Source organism: Chrysemys picta, chromosome 7 (assembly GCF_011386835.1).
Source record: "Chrysemys picta bellii isolate R12L10 chromosome 7, ASM1138683v2, whole genome shotgun sequence".
In the NCBI taxonomy this organism is placed as follows: Eukaryota; Metazoa; Chordata; order Testudines; family Emydidae; genus Chrysemys; species Chrysemys picta.
Genome location: NC_088797.1, coordinates 127,338,132 through 127,359,759, shown reverse-complemented (window position 1 = coordinate 127,359,759; position 21,628 = coordinate 127,338,132). Strand labels below are relative to the sequence as shown.

At 57.0% G+C, this 21,628-nt stretch overlaps 1 protein-coding gene across 2 annotated transcripts in view; it reads left to right on the top strand.

The window, feature by feature from the left end:
* Window positions 1–12,909: 12,909 nt before the first annotated feature.
* Window positions 12,910–21,628, top strand: part of LOC101944711 (prominin-1-A-like) — a 45,878-nt gene continuing 37,159 nt past the window's right edge. The window contains exon 1 of one of the 2 annotated variants that reach the window (XM_065552686.1): window positions 12,910–13,122. In XM_065552686.1, the coding sequence (XP_065408758.1) occupies window positions 12,925–13,122 (198 nt within the window). In that variant the 5' untranslated portion in view covers window positions 12,910–12,924. Of the gene's footprint in view, window positions 13,123–20,255; window positions 20,393–21,628 lie in introns of those variants that run through there. The other variant, XM_065552687.1, reaches the window with a different exon arrangement.

The window sequence follows — 21,628 nt, the reverse complement described above, 5'->3', positions numbered from 1 at the left end:
ACATTCTCCCTGATATCGGATGCCTCCGACCTCAGTTGGGAAGCACATCTCGGTACGCTGCAGATCCAGGGGATGTGGTCTCTAGAGGAGTTGGCGTTACATATAAACGTCAGGGAGCTCAGGGCCGTCCGCCTAGCCAGCGGTGTCTTCCTTCCCCAGTTGTCCGTCGGGTAGTGCAGGTGTTGATGGACAACGCGGCCTCGATGTTCTATGGCAACAGGCAGGGGGAAGCGTGCTCGTCGGTGCTCTGCCAGGAGGCCCGACGCCTGTGGGACTTTTGCATCCAGGACGCGATTCACTTGGAAGCTTCGCATCTCCCCGGCGTCCAGAACACGCTGGCGGATCGCCTCAGCAGGTCCTTTTCCTCTCACCACGAGTGGTCGCTCCACTCGGAGGTTGCCCGGACGCCAGTGGTTTCTCCAGGAATTGAAATTAGGGGGGGTTTCAAATTTACAGGGGGGGTGTCAGGGCCGATGAGATATATAAAAGAGATATGAATAAAGTAAATGTTTTGTTAGGATAATGCAAATGTAACATAAGGATAATGCAAGTTACACCAAAACACATAACAGGTCTAGATTTCTAAAAAAAATATAATTTAAAACAAAAAATTATTTAATTTAAATTGACTTTTGAAAAGTAAGCCATCATGGGATAAGAGGGAAGTCCTCTCATGGATCAGTAACTGGTTAAAAGATAGGAAACAAAGGGGAGGAATCAATGATCAGTTTTCAGACTGGAGAGAGATAAATAGTGGTATCCCTGAGGGGTCGACTGGGACCAGTACTGTTCAACATATTCATAAATGATCTGGAAAAATGGGTAAACAGTGAGGTGGCAACATTTGCAGATAGAACTGTTTCATAGAATCTCAGGGTTGGAAGGGACCTCAGGAGGTTATCTAGTCCAACCCCCTGCTTAAAGCACGACACATCCCCAAATGGCCCCCTCAAGGATTGAACTCACAATGATAGGTTTAGCAGGCCAAAGCTCAAACCACTATTCAAGATAGTTAAGTCCCAGACAGACTGCAAAGAGCTACAAAGGGATCTCACAAAACTGAGTGATTGGGCAACAAAATGGCAGATGAAATTCAATGTTGATAAATGCAAAGTAATGCATATTGGAAAACATAATCCTGACTATACATCCAAAATGATGGAGTCTGAATTAGCTGTTACCACTCAAGAAAGAGATCTTGGAGTCATCGTGGATAGTTCTCTGAAAACATCCACTCCATGTGCAGCGGCAGTCAAAAAAGCGAACAGAATGTGGGGAATCATTAAGAAAGGGATAGATCAGAAGACAGAAAATATCATATTGCCACTATATAAATCCATAGTACGTGCACACCTTGAATACTGTGTGCAGATGTGGTCACCCCATCCCCAAAAAGATATATTGGACTTGGAAAAGGTACAGAGATGGGCAACTAAAATGATTAGGGGTATGAAACAGGAGGAGAAATTAAAATGACTGGGAATTTTCAGCTTAGAAAAGGGACGACTAAGGGGGGATATGATAGAAGTCTATAAAATCTTGACTGGTGTGTAGAAAGTGAATAAGGAAATGTTATTTAATCCTTCACATAACACAAGAACTAGCAGTCACCCAATGAAATTAATAGGCAGCAGGTTTTAAAAAAACAAAAGGAAGTACTTCTTCACACAACATAAAGTCAACCTGTGGAACTCTTTGCCAGGGGATGCTGTGAAGACCAAAACTATAACAGGATTAAAAAAAAACTAGATACATTTCTGGAGAATAGGTCCATCAGTGGCTATTAGCCAGGATGGGGAGGGATGCAACACCATGCTCTGAGTGTCCCTAGCCTGTTTCCCAGAAGAATCATAGAATAGAATCATAGAATATAAGGGTTGGAAGGGACCTCAGGAGGTCATCTAGTCCAACCCTCTGCTCAAAGCAGGACCAATTCCCAACTAAATCATCCAAGCCAGGGCTTTGTCAAGCCGGGCCTTAAAAACCTCTAAGGAAGGAGATTCCACCACCTCCCTAGGGAACCCATTCCAGTGCTTCACCACCCTCCTAGTGAAATAGTGTTTCCTAATATTCAACGTAGACCTCCCCCATGGCAACTTGAGACCATTGCTCCTTGTTCTGTCATCTGGTACCACTGAGAACAGCCGAGCTCCATCCTCTTTGGAACCCCCTTTCAGGTAGTTGAAAGCAGCTATCAAATCCCCCCCTCACTCTTCTCTTCTGCAAACTAAACAATCCCAGTTCCCTCAGCCTCTCCTCGTAAGTCATGTGCTCCAGCCCCCTAATCATTTTTGTTGCCCTCCACTGGACTCTTTCCAATTTTTCCACATCCTTCTTTTAGTGTGGGGCCCAAAACTGGACACAGTACTCCAGATGAGGCCTCACTAATGTCGAATAGAGGGGAACGATCACGTCCCTTGATCTGCTGGCAATGCTCCTACTTATATAGCCCAAAATGCCATTAGCCTTCTTGGCAACAAGGACACACTGTTGACTCATATCCAGCTTCTCGTCCACTGTGACCCCTAGGTCCTTTTCTGCAGAACTGCTGCCTAGCCACTCGGTCCCTAGTCTGTAGCAGTGCATAGGAGTCTTCCATCCTAAGTGCAGGACTCTGCACTTGTCCTTGTTGAACCTCATCAGATTTCTTTTGGCCCAATCCTCTAATTTGTCTAGGTCCCTCTGTATCCACGTATCTACCACTCCTCCTAGTTTAGTGTCATCTGCAAACTTGCTGAGAGTGCAGTCCACACCATCCTCCAGATCATTAATGAAGATATTGAACAAAACTGGCCTCAGGACTGACCCTTGGGTCACTCCGCTTGATAGCGACTGCCAACTAGACATGGAGCCGTTGATCACTACCCGTTGAGCCCGACGATCTAGCCAGCTTTCTATCCACCTTATAGTCCATTCCTCCAGCCCATACTTCTTTAACTTGCTGGCAAGAATACAGTGGGAGACCATATCAAAAGCTTTGCTAAAGTCAAGGAATAACACATCCACTGCTTTCCCCTCATCCACAGAGCCAGTTATCTCCTCATAGAAGGCAATCAGATTGGTCAGGCATGACTTGCTCTTGGTAAATCCATGTTGACTGTTCCTGATCGCCTTCCTCTCCTCCTAGTGCTTAAAAATTGATTCCTTGAGGACCTGCTCCATGATTTTTCCAGGGACTGAGGTGAGGCTGACTGGCCTGTAGTTCCCCGGATCCTCCTCCTTCCCTTTTTTAAAGATGGGCACTACATTAGCCTTTTTCCAGTCATCCGGGACCTCCCCCGATCGCCAGGAGTTTTCAAAGATAATGGCCAATGGCTCTGCAATCACATCCGCCAACTCCTTTAGCACCTTCGGATGCAGCGCATCCGGCCCCATGGACTTGTGCACGTCCAGTTTTTCTAAATAGTCCCAAACCACTTCTTTCTCCACGGAGGGCTGGTCACCTCCTCCCCATACTGTGCTGCCCAGTGCAGCAGTCTGGGAGCCGACCTTGTTTGTGAAGACAGGCAAAAAAAACATTGAGTACATTAGCTTTTTCCACATCCTCTGTCACTAAGTTGCCTCCCTCATTCAGTAAGGGGCCCACACTTTCCTTGACTTTCTTCTTGTTGCTAACATACCTGAAGAAACCCTTCTTATTACTCTTAACATCTCTTGCTAGTTGCAACTCCAAGTGTGATTTGGCCTTCCTGATTTCACTCCTGCATATCTGAGCGATATTTTTATACTCCTCCCTGGTCATTTGTCCAATCTTCCACTTCTTGTAAGCTTCTTTTTTGCATTTAAGATCAGTAAGGATTTCACTGTTAAGCCAAGCTGGTCGCCTGCCATATTTACTGTTCTTTCTACACATTGGGATGGTTTGTTCCTGCAACCGCAATAAGGATTCTTTAAAATACAGCCAGCTCTCCTGGACCCCTTTGCCCTTCATGTTATTCTCCCAGGGGATCCTGCCCATCAGTTCCCTGAGGGAGTCAAAGTCTGCTTTTTTGAAGTCCAGGGTCCATATTCTGCTACTCTCCTTTCTTCCTTGTGTCAGGATCCTGAACTCGGTGCACATGTTCCCGGTGCACTACGCCATCACCCAGCAAGCCAGCGCTGACGTTGGGTTCGGCAGAGCTGTGTTGTAATCCACACGTCCATGAACTCCTTCCCGCCTCTGGTGGCACTGCTTGGGAGTCACTTACAACGGACATGAGCAAGCACTGGAGGAAGAAAAGACAGTTACCTGTTCCGTAACTGGTGTTCTTCGAGATGTGTTGCTCATGTCCATTCCACGACCTGCCCTCCTGCCCCTCTGTCGGAGTTCCCGGCAAGAAGGAACTGAGGGTGGGGGGAGCTGGCGGGCTCCAGAGGGCACCAGAGCTGGTCCACCGTAGGTAGTGCTGAGGGAAAAACGTCCAAGACCGGTGCATGCGGCGAGCGCACACCTAACATGGAAGGGACATGAGAAGACGTTACGGAACAGGTAACTGTTTTTTCCTCTGGCTGTTTGGCGGCGCTGCCCTGAGCTGCCGCAGCCATTGTCTTTCTTGTCCTCATTCCCCAGTGCCCACTGGGGCTTGGTGCTGCAGGAGCTTGGCCCATGGCGGGTATGAGGGCCCCCAGCCCACGAAAAGAGCTGGGCCATGCACGCGGTGCAACAGAGGCAGCAGGGCTGGGGGTGCTAAGCTGTGAGGAAGGTGCAGAGAGGGCCCGGATACCGTGGTGATGGGCACATGATAGCACTGGTGCAGGCTCCTGTAGGAAGGGGAGACAGGCTGGAGGAGGGGCCCAGACTTTGGGCAGGAAGCAGTAATGACCCTTGAGAGGTGCAAACAATGGGAACTGCTCTCGCCAGAGGGGCCTGGCCCCACGGGACAGGGTGCGGGGCAGGGTGGGAGCAGCTGGGATTCTGTCCTGGGGCAGGAGGGGTAGCAGGAGCAGGGACAAGACTCATCCCCAAGACCATGGCGTCTGGTGCTGGACAGACGCACCCCTGGGTCTGTCTGCTCTGACATTCCCAGGCCCTTGGGCTCCTACTGGCACCGCAGCTGATCCTGAGGGAGAGGGGGAGACCGAAGGCTGCAAAGTCCAGTCCCCACCCGAGCTGGGCCGGCGGGGAGACAAGCTGCCGCATAACCCTGAGCACGGGGGGAAGGGTGCTGGCAATTGGGAGGACAAGCCCTCCAGCTCGCCCACCTGTCCCCCACCAGGATGGTACCAGCCCTCATCCCACCCCCCTCGTCTCCACCCCCGGGGACCGGGGCCACCCGGCCAGTTGTCGGGGGCATCGTACCGGTTCTGGCCAGGGCACCTGCGAGGCCTGAAGCTGCCCCCTCTGCAGCGAGCCCCTGCGCAGGGCAGGGGGCTGTGCCCGGCCTGCAGTGATTGCCCCCCCTTCCCCAGGGGTTTTCAGCAGTCCCTGTACTAGGCCATCTCCTGCCCCAAGGAGATTCCCCCCCACGCCCAGCCAGCTCTCCCTGTGAGCCTCGCGGGTGAGGGGCGGGGAGGGAGGTCGAGGGGCGAGGTTCCCTGGTGTCCAGGCGGGTGCACCCCCCCAGCCCAGCTTGGCGGAGGTGCCATGCGGCCCCAGGCTCCCACCAGCTGCTCCTGCTGTCCATGGGGTTAGGGGCTGAACGCGGCCCTTGGCCAGCCTAGGGGCTTCATTGCTGGTTCGTTTCCTTAGCAACACGGCCAGGAACTCCTTTGCCGCTCGTCCCAGGGCCTGATCCTCCCTCCTGCCTCTGGAGACAGACGGGCCCCAAGCCAGCCCCCGCTGTGCCAGGGAGACCCCCGCCCCTGGGCCAGGGGGACGCCGATCCTGCCCCGTCCCCGGGGAGCCAGCCCCAGGAGGGCAGGGCACAGCCGCCAGGAGCCTCTGGCCTCCCCAGGGCAGAGCGGGGCCCGGGGCCCCGGGAATGGCAGCGTCTGGTGTCCCTGCAAGCTGGGGGAGACGCAGGCCCTGGCCCCAGTGCCCGGGATGATGCTGAGATGGGGGTGGGAGAGGCGGGTTAGTCTCAGGCAGGTGGGATTGGGAGCTGGCACAGGGCCCCCCACGGCCTGCCTCCGGGGCAGGAATCCAGCCCTCCCTGCAGGGCCCAGACCTCTGGGCGAGGCTGGCCCAGCCCCCATGTGCCGGCCGCTCTCGGCCGTAGTCCCGGGCAGAGGTGGGTTTGAGGCTGAGGATCGGCAATACACAAACCCCGAGGAGGCCCCTCTGTCACCCTCGGCGCAGGGGGCAGCCCCTGATCACCCTCCCCACCAGGGCCGGCTCCAGGGTTTTGGCCGCCCCAAGCAGCCAAAACAAACAAACAAAAAAGTTGCGATCGCAAATTCAGCGGGAGGTCCTTCACTCCCAGGCGGAGTGAGGGACCGCCCGCCGAATTGCCGCCGAATACCTGGACGTGCCGCCCCTCTCCTGACTGGCCGCCCCAAGCACCTGCTTGAGAAGCTGGTGCCTGGAGCCGGCCCTGCTCCCCACTTCACTTCCTGCTCCCGGGTCCAGGAAACCCTTCGCAGCGCTGTCCAGAGGCACCAGGAGCCGGCGGGCAGAGACCGGAGCTGGGCAAGGCCGGCCAGCCAGGTGCTGCGGGGCTTCCTGACGGTGGGGCAGGCACACGTGCAGCCCCGGGCCCAGGCGTCAGCTGATCAGGTCGGGGACATAACCCATGTCCCGGGCTGCTCGACGGGCCAGTCCCCTGCCAAAGGAGCAGGCCCTCCCGGGCCGGTGCGGGGCCGTGGCCAGCCACCAGTTGGGCAGGGCAGGAACAGATTGGACACGTTAGCTGGGCACCGAGGCGTGGTCCCTGCCCCACAAGGCTCCTGGTGCTATGCCACGCCGGGGGTGCAGGGAGCAGAAGCAGGGGGCTTGTTAAAGTGGCTGGGGGGCACTTGGGGCTCCTGCAGATGGCACCGGGGGAGGGGCAGGGCAGAGGGTGTCGGGGAGGGGACCGGTGGGGAGAACGTATGGAGGATGGTGGGTGTTGGAGGGGGTGGGAAGCTGGAGGGTAGGAGTCGGGGGTCTCGCAGCCGAGGGCAGCTGTGGCGCTCAGGGCCGAGGGGAGCAGCCACACTCTGCATGCGGGAGTTTTAACACCCATGGGTGCTGGTGCCGCACCAGCAGTTGGCAGACAGGAGTTTAAAGGTCCCGCCAGCGCTCACAGCGCAGGTCCCTGACCCCTCCCAGAGCCGTCCGCAAGGCCAGGGCAGAGCCGCACACCCAGCCCTGGCAGAATCATTCTCCGAACCACCCTTTCCCCTCGCTCCTGCACAAAGCAGCAGAACTGGGCACAAGCCCCTTGGGGAGCCCTTTGCAGGCCCCCAGTAGGACGCGGGGAGCCGGGAGCGGGGTTTCGGGGCAGGCCGGGCAGGGACGTGCGGAGCCGGGAGCGGGGTTTCGGGGCAGGCCGGGCAGGGACGCGGGGAGCCGGGAGCAGGTTTCGGGGCAGGCCGGGCAGGGACGCGGGGAGCCGGGAGCGGGGTTTCGGGGCAGGCCGGGCAGGGACGTGCGGAGCCGGGAGCGGGGTTTCGGGGCAGGCCGGGCAGGGACGTGGGGAGCCGGGAGCAGGGTTTCGGGGCAGGCCGGGCAGGGACGCGGGGAGCCGGGAGCGGGGTTTCGGGGCAGGCCGGGCAGGGACGTGCGGAGCCGGGAGCGGGTTTCGGGGCAGGCCGGGCAGGGACATGCGGAGCCGGGAGCGGGGTTTCGGGGCAGGCCGGGCAGGGACGCGGGGAGCCGGGAGCGGGGTTTCGGGGCAGGCCGGGCAGGGACATGGCTACACGCGAAGTTTGTTGCAGACTAACTTGAGTTACTTGGCATTAAAGTGCCATGTGGCCAGGCACGACGTGTTTGTTGTCAAGCACAGGCTGCGTTAACACCGCTGCTTTGGCCGTCTTGCACATCTGCTAAGTGCTCTTCCTGCTACCCCGTCACCGGAGTGCCGTCTCCCGCGCTGGGGCCATCCCGACTGGCCGTCACACCCCGTTTGGACGCTGGCCCGTTCCAGCCTGCGGGGTGTGTCGTGACCCTGATCATTGCCCAGCCATGCCTCGTGCTCACCGGGGCCCATGCTGAGGGCTCGGGCTGCCCTGCCCTCTGGAGAGAGGCATCCAGGCCCAGCAGTCGCTTGGCACGGGTCGCCCATTGGAACATTGGCAGGAGAGGGGGCCCGAGGAGCCAAGCCCTGGGTATCAGTGTGAGGAGAACAGGGACGGGACCTCTGGGAGAGAGCACTTGGTGTCTGCAGAGACTGGGCGTTCGCCAGAGATCCCATTGCTGTGGCTTTACCGACGTGGTCCTGACATAATTGTGTGACTGCAGATACGCTGGCGGCTGACGATGCTTCCCCAGCACGGCCAGAGAACGCTTGGAAAATAGCGCTGGCTGGCTCACAGAAAGCAGCTGGATGATGGGATGAAACAAGCACCATGGGACATAAGAGCGGCCAAACTGGGTCAGACCAAAGGTCCATCCAGCCCAGTCTCCTGTCTTCCGACAGTGGCCAATGCCAGGTGCCCCAGAGGGAGTGAACAGAACAGGGAATCATCAAGTGATCCATCCCCTGTCGCCCATTCCCAGCTTCTGGCAAACAGAGGCTAGGGACACCATCCCTGCCCATCCTGGTTAATAGCCATTGATGGACCCCCTTATCCCACCACCTAGAGACTTAAGAAATGCATAGGGGAAACTGAGGCATCCCTACAGTATTCAGAGGAAACATTAAGAACAGTCCCACTTCGTCACAACAACATCCTCTGGCAAGGAGTTCCCCAGGCTGACTGCGTTGTGTGAAGAAATACTTCCTTTTGTGTGTTGTGTTTAAACCTGCTGCCTATGGGAATTATTTAGTTCAACCCCAAGCCCCAGGATTGCCTTCCAGCAGACATCCCACAATGCATAGCACCAAAAGATCCCAGAGTGCATAGAGCCTCGTGGCGGAGCCGTGCACCAGGGGCTCCCTGCCTGGAGCGCTTGTTTCGAAGCAGTGCTGGGCTGCGTGGCTACAATGCGATGAAGCGAAAAGGCCTGAATCCCGGGATACCAACGCAGTGTGGACGCGCCGCTCGCTCGCCGGCGGTCACAGATCGTTTCATGTGGATACTCCAAACCCGCCCCGAACGTGCCTGACTCCTGTGACCTGGAAACTGGCCGCTGCTGTCTCTTTGCTCAGGGAACCAGCAGTGCAAAGACACCAGACAAAGGAGCCCACCTGCACTCTGCCTGCTCCATTTGTTTCCCATCAAATTGGCCCCGCCAGACCCAACCCCCCCGGGAGCGCTCCAAAGCCAGGACAGCCCGTTTCCTTTCTCCTGCCTCCAGTTAGGGGTAATCTCCGCCCGCGTGGGCGTCCCCTTGCCACACCCGCTCCTCAGCACAGAGAGCAAGCTGAAGGGGGTGACTCACTCCCAGGTACACTGGCGCTTTGAACTCCCGCCACGCCCGCCTGGGAACCTGTCTCCTTTCTCTGTTATCAGCAGACTGGAAACTCTTAGCTCATTGACCTCCATCTAGCTTATCCCGCTTCACCTATCGCCTGATCAGCACAGGAAAAAACTGGGTGGGTGCCTCTGATATGGTTTTCAAAAGGCTATAGCGGAACTGGAAAAGGTTCAGACAAAGGCAATAAAGATGGTCAAGGGCATGGAGAGGCTTCTGTACAAGGCAAGACTATACAGATCAGAACTGGTCATTTTAGAAAAGAGACGACTAAGCGTGGAAAAAGCCAGCGGAGAAGGATCGCTTACCCTTTCCCGCAATACAAAAACTGGGGGGTCGCCTGATGAAATGAACAGGCGGCAGATTTACTGCAGACAAGAGGCAGTACTTCTTCACACAACACGCAGTTAACCCGCGGAACTCATTGCTGTGGGATGTTGTGAAGGCCAAAGGTATAACTGGGTTTTAAAAGGAATTAAATAAGTTCCTGGAGGATAGATTCTGCAACAGCTATTGGCCAAGGTGGTCAGGGAACAACCCCAGGCTCGGGGCGACCCTGAACCTCGGCCTGCCAGAGGCTGGGAGGAGAAGATGGTGTGAATCACTCGATAACTGCCCTGTTCTGTGCACCCCCCCGTGCAGCTCTGGTACTGGCCAGGGTCAGAGGCAGGATACGGGGCTAGATGGCCCATTGGGCTCACTCAGTGTGGCGGGTGGAGAGGTTGTTAGAAGTCCGGGTCCCGGGTTTCTGGGTGACTCTCTGGCGAGCTGGGAGCTTTGACCCCTTCCTGGCTTCACAGCCGAATGAGAGGGGAGGAGGGGCTATTTAGGGGGCCACAAACGCTGTGTGTTTCTCATTCACAATGACTTCACTCAAGCACCAGAGCAAACAGGTGGGAGAAAATCTCGGTTGTTAGGAGTCCAAGGCCCTGCCCTCTCCAGTGAGGGGCTGAGAGGTGCCAGCAGGCGGCTCGGGGGGTCTCCAAGGGAGACCTCTGGCAAACGGGCACCAGCCTCAGCAGCTGCATCTCGCTCAGGGGAAGAACGAGCCAGCAAGAACCAAACCACAACATGAACAAGAACCCAATTTTCATGTTGCCTCTTCACACGCTCTGTACGTCCGCACCGTGTCCTGCGAGCACCCGCACTTCGGGCTAGCCTCCGGCATGAGCAGCGTTCCCGCAGGAGGCTTGTGCCTAGGGGCTCTGGCTGAGACCTGGGCCCCCAGGCGGTGGGTGCTGCACAGACCCCGACGGGGGGGTCAGAGACCCATGCTGCGCAGACCCTTGTGAGAGCCAGTGGCTGCCCCAGAGAGCCCGGTCGACATACACTCCCCTTTTCCCTGGCCCCAGTAGAGGCCCCAGCAATTTGTGCCCCTCTATTGAAGGGTGCGGAAGACCCAGCTGGTCCTGACCCCCCCACACTCTGTTCCCACAGGCAGGCTCCGTAGCCTAGACCAGGAAACGCCCTTGCAAATTCCACCCGCGCCAGGCCCTGCTGAGTCGGCCGGAGACGGGCTGGCTGGGCTGGGCTTGTTTGCTTCGGGAGCCATCCCGCCTCCTTCACGGGACAGGGGAGGAAACAGGCCCAGTGCAGAGATCCAGTCACAACTTGGGGGCTCCCCTCCCCAGCTCAGACACTAGCAAGGAGCAGCAGTGAGCGTGTGTGCGTGGGCACCCGTGTGTGCATGCACCTGGGGAGGGGCAGTGTGAATCGGGGAGTGAGCAGGGCCTGATGCTGGTCTCACACTCACGGGGTAAATCAGGAGTCGCGGGGTTCACACCAGGGTCCGAGCAGGATCAGGCCCACTACATCTACTGGGGGAGGGGGGTGGCTCGGATCCAACTGCTTCAGGGTCATTGGCAGCAAGTGGAGCCTAGCCGGGGGGGGGGGGGGGGGAGGGGGCGCTGTCAGGCTGCATCCTCTCCCCCCCCCCCCCCCCGCAGGAAGGAATTAAACTGCTGCAGCTCGATGGGAAGCTGCATCCCGCCCCCATGCTGCTCCCCATGGGCTGGGCCCATCCTGTGGGCTGAGACTGCTGCCAGCAGTGGCATTGGAGCAGTTTGTACAGTGGGGGGGGGGGGGGGGTGCTGAAACCCACTGAACCATGTATGTGATGGAAGCCACTCTGAGCCAGGGGGTGCTGCCGCCTCCCCTGCACCCCTAGTTCCATAGAATATAGAATCAGAGACGATCAGGGTGGGAAGGGACCTCAGGAGGTATCTAGTCCCACCCCCTGCTCAAAGCAGGACCAATCCCCAACTAAATCATCCAAGCCAGGGCTTTGTCAAGCCGGGCCTTAAAAACCTCCAAGGAAGGAGACTCCACCACCTCCCTAGGTAACCCATTCCAGTGTTTCACCACCCTCCTAGTGAAATAGTTTTTCCTAATATCCAACCTAAACCTCCCCCACTGCAACTTGAGACCATTGCTCCCTGTTCTGTCATCTGCCACCCCTGAGAACAGCCGAGCTCCATCCTCTTTGGAACCCCCCTTCAGGTAGTTGAAAGCAGCTATCAAATCCCCCCTCATTCTTCTCTTCTGGAGACTAAACAATCCCAGTTCCCTCAGCCTCTCCTCATAAGTCATGTGCTCCAGCCCCCTAATCATTTTTGTTGCCCTCCGCTGGACTCTCTCCAATTTTTCCACATCCTTCTTGTAGTGTGGGGCCCAAAACTGGACACAGTACTCCAGATGAGGCCTCACCAGTGCCGAATAGAGGGGAATGATCACATCCCTCGATCTGCTGGCAATGCCCCTACTTATACAGCCCAAAATGCCGTTAGCTTTCTTGACAACAAGGGCCCGCTGTTGACTCATATCCAGCTTCTCGTCCACTGTGACCCCTAGGTCCTTTTCTGCAGAACTGCTACCTAGCCATTCGGTCCCTAGTCTGTAGCAGTGCATGGGATTCTTCCTTCCTAAGTGCAGGACTCTGCACTTGTCCTTGTTGTCCCTGGCTGCCAGAGTCCTGTGTGAGCTGGGCCAGCCAGCAGGCGGGCGCTGGCACATGGCTAGAGAAGTCTGTGGCTCAGGAAAGTGGCGTGGAACATTTTAGCTGAAGGGCGCGGCACTGAAACCCGCGGGGCTGTTAAATCCAACCTGCAGTGGTTCTGTTGACCTTTGTGTCGGGAGGGGCTGTTTGGCCCAGGGTTCTTGAGTCACGGGGGGGGGGGGAGGGGAAAATGAGCGAGGAATGGCAGTGAGGGAGGGATCGAGAAACTCAGGTTTTCACGTGGGAAACGGCTGTTTGGACACCGTTCCAGGCCGGGAGAACGTTTGACGGGCTGGGTCCATCCCCGTTTGGAACACAAACAAATGGCCAAACCCCGAACATTGCTACACAAGGGCGTTGTCACCCTCAGGCCAGCTGCAACGCTCAGCTTGGCCCAGTCAGCTCTCATGCTTCAGGGCTTGACGGGTTGCTGCAGGGGTCAGGAAGGTCCCATCTCTCATAAGGCCAGGAGTGGGGAGGGGGTTGTCACCAGCTGCCCAGACTTCATGGTGTAATGCTTCAGGATGGGGTCCTGGGAGGAGATGCACTGACTCGGGGGAGGGGACATTGCTTGCAGTTGCACTGGTCTGTGGCCTCCTTTCACTATTACAGGGCAAGGGCACAGACAGAAGAGGGTGAGCGTGAGACCGGGGTGGCAGCACAGAGGCAGGAGAGTCTTTGTGGAGCCCATCCCCCTGGCATCCAGCCTAAGGTAAACACTGCCTCTCTGCTCTCACTGATTGAGGACAGCAGGCTCCCTCACACTGAGCCTGCCGTGGCTTCCCTAGCTGTGAGCTTGGGCTGCTAACTCGGCCCCTCTTCGGGGCATGCAGGAGATGGGGCGCTGACATTTGCAAAGAGCCGGGGGGCGGGGGGAGGGTCGATCCTGAGCAGCGCTACTGGGCGTAGCCTCGGCCGTGGGGTCAGTATCCTCAGCCCCAGGTCATGGGGGAGGAAGTTGAGGTGCAGAGCAGGGTGGGTTGGCCTATGGGAGGGGGGGCGCACGCCTCATTGCACTCGTGGCTGGACTGAGTCGGTTGCTGGCTCCAGGGGGGCAGCGTGAGCGGGGGGGGGACAACACGACACATTCAGGGTGCGCTGCCTGAACCCCTCACTCGATCAACTGGGTCACGTGATGCTGGTTCTGCGCCCCGATTGGGTGGCCTTCACTTTGCAAACGACATCGGCTTCCACCCAAAGCCAATTTCCTTTGTCTTGGGCGGGGCGGGGGAATGGGGGCGGCCTGAGCAGCGTTGCTGTGCCGAGGCGTCCTGGCTTCCAAGGCCCACAGCGACCAGCTGGCGTGACCCCTGGGTAGCCCAGGCCTGCGGGGGTCCCCGAATGACCCCTAGAGCCGAGCTGTTAGAAAAACAGCTGGACTCGATTTAGAGACTCTGGCCCGACCCTGGGTAAATGATTCCAGAGACCGATCACCCGCTCTGTTAAAACGTGCGCCTTGTCTCCATTAACGCCCCACCCCCAATGCTCCCCCGAATAACGGGGCCCAAAGGGAAACCAGGGGGAACCCGGGCTCCAGCGCAACACAGTTGGCAAGTTGTGACCTGGTCCCCAGCACCGGCTTTGCTCAAGGTCACCCACCGTGCAAGGACAGAGCCAGCCGAGGCCCCAAGGGGGGGAGAAGTTAAACACTAACTTGGGGGCAGGCTGCCAGGGAGGGATTTGCAGCTGCTGAGACCGAGAGTGTGGGGCAGGGAGAGGTTGGGCTGGGGCAGGGAGGGTGAAGTTGGTCCATATGCCCAGTTCCTCATTCAAAGATCAAAATTATCTGGAAAATATCAAGGTCAGCTTCAATCGTTAGTAACGTCGCCAACGTACAGGCTTGAAAGTGATCAAAATTGAAACACCTGGTTACAGATGTATTTATTACTTAACTAAGCAAATAAGGAACTGGGCTGTGGCTGCCCTGCGTCGCCCCACATGACATGGCCCCCGGCTGTCAGGAGCTGGGACCAAGCTCTCCCCTAAAGTTTTGTTGTTGGCAGGGCCGGCTCCAGGCACCAGCCGAGCTAGCTCGTGCTTGGGGCGGCAGATTCTAAGGGGCGGCATTCCGCCCAATCCTTTTTTTTCTGCTTCGCCGCTCCGGCCACCCCGCAGGTTTTTTTCTGTTTGGTTCGCTGCTCCGGCCGCCCTGTATGGGGCGGAGGAGGGGAGCGCCCTGCTGGGAGCGGGCTGCGCGCTCCCTCTGCCCCAGCTGGTGCCAGGTCTGCAGCAAGCCCGGCAGGGCAGCCCGCGTCCTTCCCTCCCCGCCGACCAGAGCGGCGCGGCAGTTGGGGCCGTGGGGCAAGCGCCCTGCTGAATCCCTGGCCGCCCCCCTTCTCTCTCTCCCCCTGCTCCCTCCCCCTCCCCCTGTTAGCCAGGGCATGCACTCCGCTGCCCAGGGCACGTCTGCAGCGCAGGGAGTCCCCCTGGCTCCGGCCACCCTGCACGTTTTTTTTTTTTTTGCTTGGGGTGGCAAAAAAGCCAGAGCCGGCCCTGGTTGTAGGGCGCTGGGCCAGCTGACCTCCATCTGGAATATGGCGTTTGACTAAGGAGCTGGCGTTTGGCTGGCTGGCTGTGATGAACTCGGTCACCCCAAGGGACACAGCCCAGAGCCGTTACACCGGTTTGCTGTAGCTAAGACAAGGAACGCCCTGCCGCGACATTGGTTCGGTGAGAACAGTTGTGGCCCATGTGCCCAGCCCTTCGCCCCCAGCACACAGACACCCCTTAGCAGGGCCGATGGAGACCAGAGGTCCGCAGGAGGAAGGGGTGGATCGTATGCCTGCAGGCAGAGGGCCATGGCGTGTGTTGTGTGTGTTTGTTCTCTGGCAGGGTTGTGTGGCTGGGCCCCGGTGACACAGGTCTGTGTGTGTCTCACAGAGGGCCTTGGCGCCCAGACCTTGGGGCCGCTGAAAGTCTCGACGTGGCTCTTCCCCCCGGTTTGCGAGCGAGTCAATGGCCAGGTGCAGAGGAGTGGCGAACTGGGTGGGTTTCGGTGGGAGTTTAGAGACAGTCTGGTTCCTGTTCTAGCGCCGGCTCCACCCCGGCTGGCCGATGCACAGGATGAAGGAACAAGTGCTGGGACTTGCCTGGGGTGTGTTTTCCTTTTCGCTGGAAGACAGACCAGCTTTCCAGTCTCTGAACTGCAAGCTGCTGGCCAGACTGGAGGAGAAAAGACACGGTCTGGAAGCAACACTGTGCGGCATGGGAGAAAATGAAGACCTCTTGGCCAGCCAGCTTTGGAAATCACTGTCACAGACACCACAAGGGGAAGGAGCGTCAGTAAGGGAACTGAAATACAAACCAACGAAACCGACACGCGATTTGTGACCAAGAGGGGTGTAACGATGCTGCCTTTGGTGGGACACTTCTGAGAGTATCAATTCAGGATAAATTGCTTAGAGCAGGGCAGTTATGGGCTGGGGTTTCTCCACTTCTAAGGCATCACCAAACCAGCCAGACTAAGAGGACTTCGGTCTCACCCCACTGGCTAACCACAAGTCACACAAGCAGTTCCCTTAGACACTCCAGTTTCCCAGTATCACCACCAGGGCCACTCGTTATGGGGATGAATGGTTATGAAAACCAATACCCCAGTAAAAGAAAAAAGGTTCTCTCGATCCCAAAGGACCAAGCCCTAGACCCAAGTCAATAGAAAAATCAGATCTTACCCACAAATCACGCTGTTGTCAATCCTTTAGAATCTAAAATCTAAAGGTTTATTCATAAAAGGAAAAAGATAGAGATGAGAGCTAGAATTGGTTAAATGGAATCAATTACATACAGTAATGGCAAAGTTCTTGGTTCAGGCTTGTAGCAGTGATGGAATAAACTGCAGGTTCAAATCAAGTCTCTGGATCATCCCCAGCTGGGATGGGTCATTCAGTCCTTTGTTCAGAGCTTCAGTTTGTAGCAAAGTCCCTCCAGAGGTCAGGAGCAGGATTGAAGACAAAATGGAGGAGTTTTCAGGGGCTATTATATTCTCTGCCCATGGAAGGACACCCCTTTGTTCTTATTGTGGAAAATCACAGTAGCAAGATGGAGTTTGGAGTCACATGTCCATGCATGACTCACTTTGCAGGCCGACGCCATTGTTTACATGTTAGTTTGGACATTCCCAGGAAAGTTCAGATGTGGATTAGCGGCTCCTAAAGGCCATTGTCAATTGAGTGTTTCTGGATTGGGCACTTACTGAAACTTTACTGAGAATAGTCCCTTTTCACAAGCTGCCCAAATGCTTCACTGAGGCTACTTAGAATCAAAACACATTGAGATACAAGTACAGAGTCAATATTCATAACTTCAACTACGAAAATGACACACACATACAGACAGCATAATCATAACCAGCAAATCATAATCTCTTTATAGACACCTCACACGACAACCTTTGTACAATATTTGCTGCAAATATATAACGGTGGTTCCAACCATGATCTATATGGTTACAGTTTCTTTCACAAGGGGAAAGAAAGCCAGGAGCCAAGCAACTTGACTAGTAGTATCAAAATGATTTCAGATACCCAGCTAGTCAACTAGAGAAGAACCTGTCTACAGAGTCATGGAAAAGAAAGCTACAGGAGGTGTACCTGATGGGTGTCCTTGCCAGATGAAATAAGCGGCAACCAAGATAGGTTCTTCACTCATCCTAAGAATGCAAAAACTCATAATTGGTAACGCCATATTAAAATGAGTGGCCAGAGAATTCAGCAAGGGACACAAGGACAATGGGAAGGTGTGCTGTCTGCCTGGAGTGAGGCTGGAGGGATAGCTCAGTGGTTTGAGCATTGGCCTGCTGCAGGGTTGTGAGTTCAATCCTTGAGGGGGCCACTTAGGGATCTAAGGCAAAATCAGTACTTGGTCCTGCTAGTGAAGGCGGGGGGCTGGACTCAATGACCTTTCAAGGTCCCTTCCAGTTCTAGGAGATAGGACATCTCCATTTATTTATTTAACCACAGGATTATGAAGTTGGCTGGTAAAACTCCACTGATGATGAAACTCATTGGAACCAATGACACAGCATCACATGGAGCCACGCAGATTATAGAAGACCTCAAGTATCTCGTCAGGGAGAGGAAGAAAGGGAAAGTCCAAGTGATCTTCTCAGAGATCCTATTGGTCCAATGAATGAGAGACGGGAGACAATACCGCAGATGAACTGTTGGCTGCGTGACTGGTGTGAGGCTGAAGGTTTTGGTTTTGTGGAACACTGGGCCCCGTTCCAGTAGGAGACGGGGGCTGTACAAACCGGATGGCGGCATCTCTCAGGTAGAGGGGCTACCATGGTTGGTTGGAGACCAGCTGGAGCAGCTAGGAGGGCATTACACAACCAATGCCAGGGGAGAGTGCTAAGGAGGCAAATGAGGTACAAACGCAAAGTGTCATCAGCAAATTGAGCTGCTGTGGCAAAGAGTCTGAAGAGAAGACATTTTTCAGTTGCATGTCTACCAATGCTGCGAGTCTGGGTCACCGGTAAGAGGAATTAGAAATTCTTATTTATGAGGGAAAAATGTATACAACTGGCATTACTGAACCGTGGTGGGACCCTTCTCATGACTGGTTATAACCTGTTGAGGGGGTAAAAGGTGTGTGTATGGGGGAGCACTCTACACCATTACCAGCAGGGTGTGTGTGTTTCCACAAAGGCGCTCAGCGTAAGGGCTGGCCAGCGAAGGAAGGGATCTCCACTCCACGAGGGACTCTGGGAATTAGGAAGGAGCGGAAGTGGAGAGATTCTAGCCACTGCCGGAGTTCTCCAATTCCATTAAAGCCTATCAAGCCATAGTGCTGCTGTACAAAAGACCCAACACAAATCATAACCCTTTTCTTTATATAACGTTTGATAAATGTAGCCATTTTTCCTATGCTTATTTGACTGAACACTCAACCAAAGTTCCTATAAACGTCTTCCTTTGTAACTGGCTTATAACTTTTGGGAAAACATTACAATTGGATTTGCAACAAATTGGCCAACTACTTACATGCATATTGTATGTTTCCTAAAAACAAAACCACAACATAAAACGTGGGGGAAATGTCAGACCAGAGCTAAAGGGTCACTGCTGGGAGTGACGTATCTTCATCTCTTTGTAACGAAATAGCGGTGGCAGGGATGTGTCACTTGGGGTGACCCAGATTTATTTTGTCATGTACAGCCAGTCAAACCCCAGCTCCTTACTGGATTATTTAATTAATAACTAACTAGTCATTTAAAGGTTTGTCACATTCAGTCATCAGTCTGATGAACTTTCCAACAAATGACTGTAGTCCACGAAAGCTTATGCTCTAATAAATTTGTTAGTCTCTAAGGTGCCACAAGTACTCCTGTTCTTCTTTCAACAAATGACTGTTACACTGATATATTGTCCAATAATATTGGCCTTTGACTAAGTTGCTGGGAATAAAGAACCAACTTCAGCCTGGCGAGGAGGGGGAGGCAGAAGAGGGGGAAGTGGGAAGCAAAGAGGCAGCCCCCCCCCACTCTGCCCCCCGCGGGCTGGGCCTGGCAGCCAGTGCCCATCTGAATGCAGGGTGCAGCCGGTGCGCAGAGCAGAGGTTGGCTCTTCCCAGGAGTGTGCATGGTGCCCTGTGTGAGGAACACGACTAACGGGCATCCGTGTGTGTCGAGATCCCGCCGTGCTGGGGGTCAGGGGCTCCCCAGCGCTATTGCCAGGGTGGTGGGTGAGAGGCAGGGACTGGGTGGGACAGTGGGGGGAGGCAGCAGGTGGTAGCATGGGCGGAGGAGATGGGGTGTGGGGGCAGAGTATGGGAGCAGGGTCTCACTCTGTGTGTGGGGGGAAGGAGGTGGGGTGTGAGGGGCAAGGCCTCTGTGTGGGGAGAACTGTCAGGGTGTGTGGGGAAGGAGGTAGTGTCTGTGAATGGAGCAGGGTGTGGGGGACAGGGTGTTTGTGGGGGGTAGGTCTCTGTGGGGGGTAGGGAGTTGGTGTGGAGGTCAGGGGGTGTGGGGCGAAGGGGTGGGGCTGGGGGGGTAGACAGGTCTTGGGGGGCAGGGTGTATGTGTGGGGCATGTCTCTGAGAGGTGGCAGGGTCTCTGAGGGGGGAGATGCAGGTCTCTGGGGCAGGATATGTGTGGGGGGCAGGGCAGGTTTATGTGAGGTCAGGATGTATGTGTGTGGAGGGGGTAGGGCTCTGGGGGGCAGGGTGTGGGGGGGCAGGTGTGTGGTGGGGCAAGGTCTCTTTAAGGGCAGGTCTCGGGGGGGGCGGGTGTGTGTGGGGCAGGGTCTTGGGGGGCAGGATGTGTGTGGGGCAGGGCTCTGGGGCACGGTGTGTGGGACAGGGTCTCGGGGGGGCAGGGTCTCGGGAGGGCAGGGTGTGTGTGGGACAGGGTCTCGGGGGGGCAGGGCTCTGGGGCACGGTGTGTGGGGCAGGGTCTCGGGAGGGCAGGGTGTGTGTGGGGCAGGGTCTCGGGGGGGCAGGACTCTGGGGCACTGTCTCGGGGGGGCAGGGCTCTGGGGCACGGTGTGTGGGGCAGGGTCTCGGGGGGCAGGGTGTGTGTGGGGCAGGGCTCTGGGGCACGGTGTGTGGGGCAGGGTCTCGGGGGGCAGGGTGTGTGTGGGGCAGGGCTTTGGGGCACGGTGTGTGGGGCAGGGTCTCGGGGGGACAGGGCTCTGGGGCACGGTGTGTGGGGCAGGGTCTCGGGGGGCAGGGTGTGTGTGGGGCAGGGCTCTGGGGCACGGTGTGTGGGGCAGGGTCTCGGGGGGGCAGGGCTCTGCGGCACGGTGTGTGGGGCAGGGTCTCGGGGGGGCAGGGCTCTGGGGCAGGGTCTCGGGGGGGCAGGGCTCTGGGGCACGGTGTGTGGGGCAGGGTCTCGGTGTCCGCCCCGAGCCCGGAGCTCGCCGCCGGGCAGAGCCGAAGTTCGCGCGGGCTCGGGCGGGGCAGGAGCAGCGCGAAGCCCGGCCCCTGGCACCCAGCGCTCCCCTGCCTCGCTCCGAGCCCGCGCCAGCGCCGCCGGACCCTGCCGGGTAAGCGCCCCCGCGCCGGGAGAGCCTGCCCCCCGGCCTGCCGCCCGCCCCCCGGCGCCCCCCGGCAGGGGAATCCGGCCCCCGCCCATTAACCGACGGGGGGGGGTCGCTCCCTGCTGTGACCCACCAGCTCCCCTCCCTGAGAACAGAACCCAGGAGTCCGGGCTCCCAGCGCCCCCTGTTCTAACTCACCAGACCCCCCTCCCCTCCCGGAGCCGGGGGAGAGAACCCAGGAGTCCTGGCTCCCAGCCCCCCCACCCCTGCTCTAACCACTACACCCCATTTCCCTCCCAGAGCTGGGAACCGAACCCAGGCATCTGGACTCCCAGTCCCGAGTCCCCCCCGAAGGACCAAGGGGGGTGGGTGGGGTGCATCTGGCTGCGCAGTCCTTGCTCAGGCTGGCCAACCTGCCCTCTGATTTGATGTACCAGTGGGTGCTGTGTACCCAGCTGGGAAGGGGGCTCCCTTCCTGGGTCACCCACCAGTGTGCTGTGACCCTCCCCTGCCTGCGGGTACCGCGCTGGCCTACAGGGTGACCCTCCCTCTTGGGGCTAGCGCTGCCCTTCAGAACAGGGCCCCTGCCCTCGCCTTGGGGGTGACCCTCTTGGGGTGCCCACCCCAGCATTTGGAGCGGCCGGGCGACGAGGAAACTCTGGGCAACTCGGATCAGGTTCTGAGGAGATTCCCAAGGGCAGATCCTGGCTAGGGGGGCAGGGAGTGTGTACCTGGGGGTCACCCTACTCCCTACCCTACCTTCGGGCACTGGGGCTCCCCCATTATTCCTGGGGGGGGGGCTGCCTCTAGCCGACGGGGAGGGGGCCAGGGAGAGGGCACTGGCCCAGGACTCGTGTTCGCTGCTTGGACACCCTTTGACCCCTGACCCACAGGGCTGCCCCAGATGTTACCCCCTAGGGGACGGAGTTAATGGCCCACACAGAGTGCAACAGCCCTGAAGGGGTTAACTGGGCCCAGCCTGGAGCCAGGTGTTTCCAGATTAACCCCTTGGTGGCTGCTGCGCAGTATTGCCCCAGGAGCAGGGCCCTGGCAAAGTCACCCTCCATTTCACCGTCAGAGGATTTTAAAAATCGTAAATGTCATGATTTCAGCTATTTACATCTGAAACTCCAGGGTGTTGTAATTGTAGAAGGCCTGACCCAAAAAGGAGCTGTGTGTGTGTGTGTGTGTGTGTGGGGGGGGGATTGCAAGGTTATTGTAGGGGGAGTTGCGGTACCGACA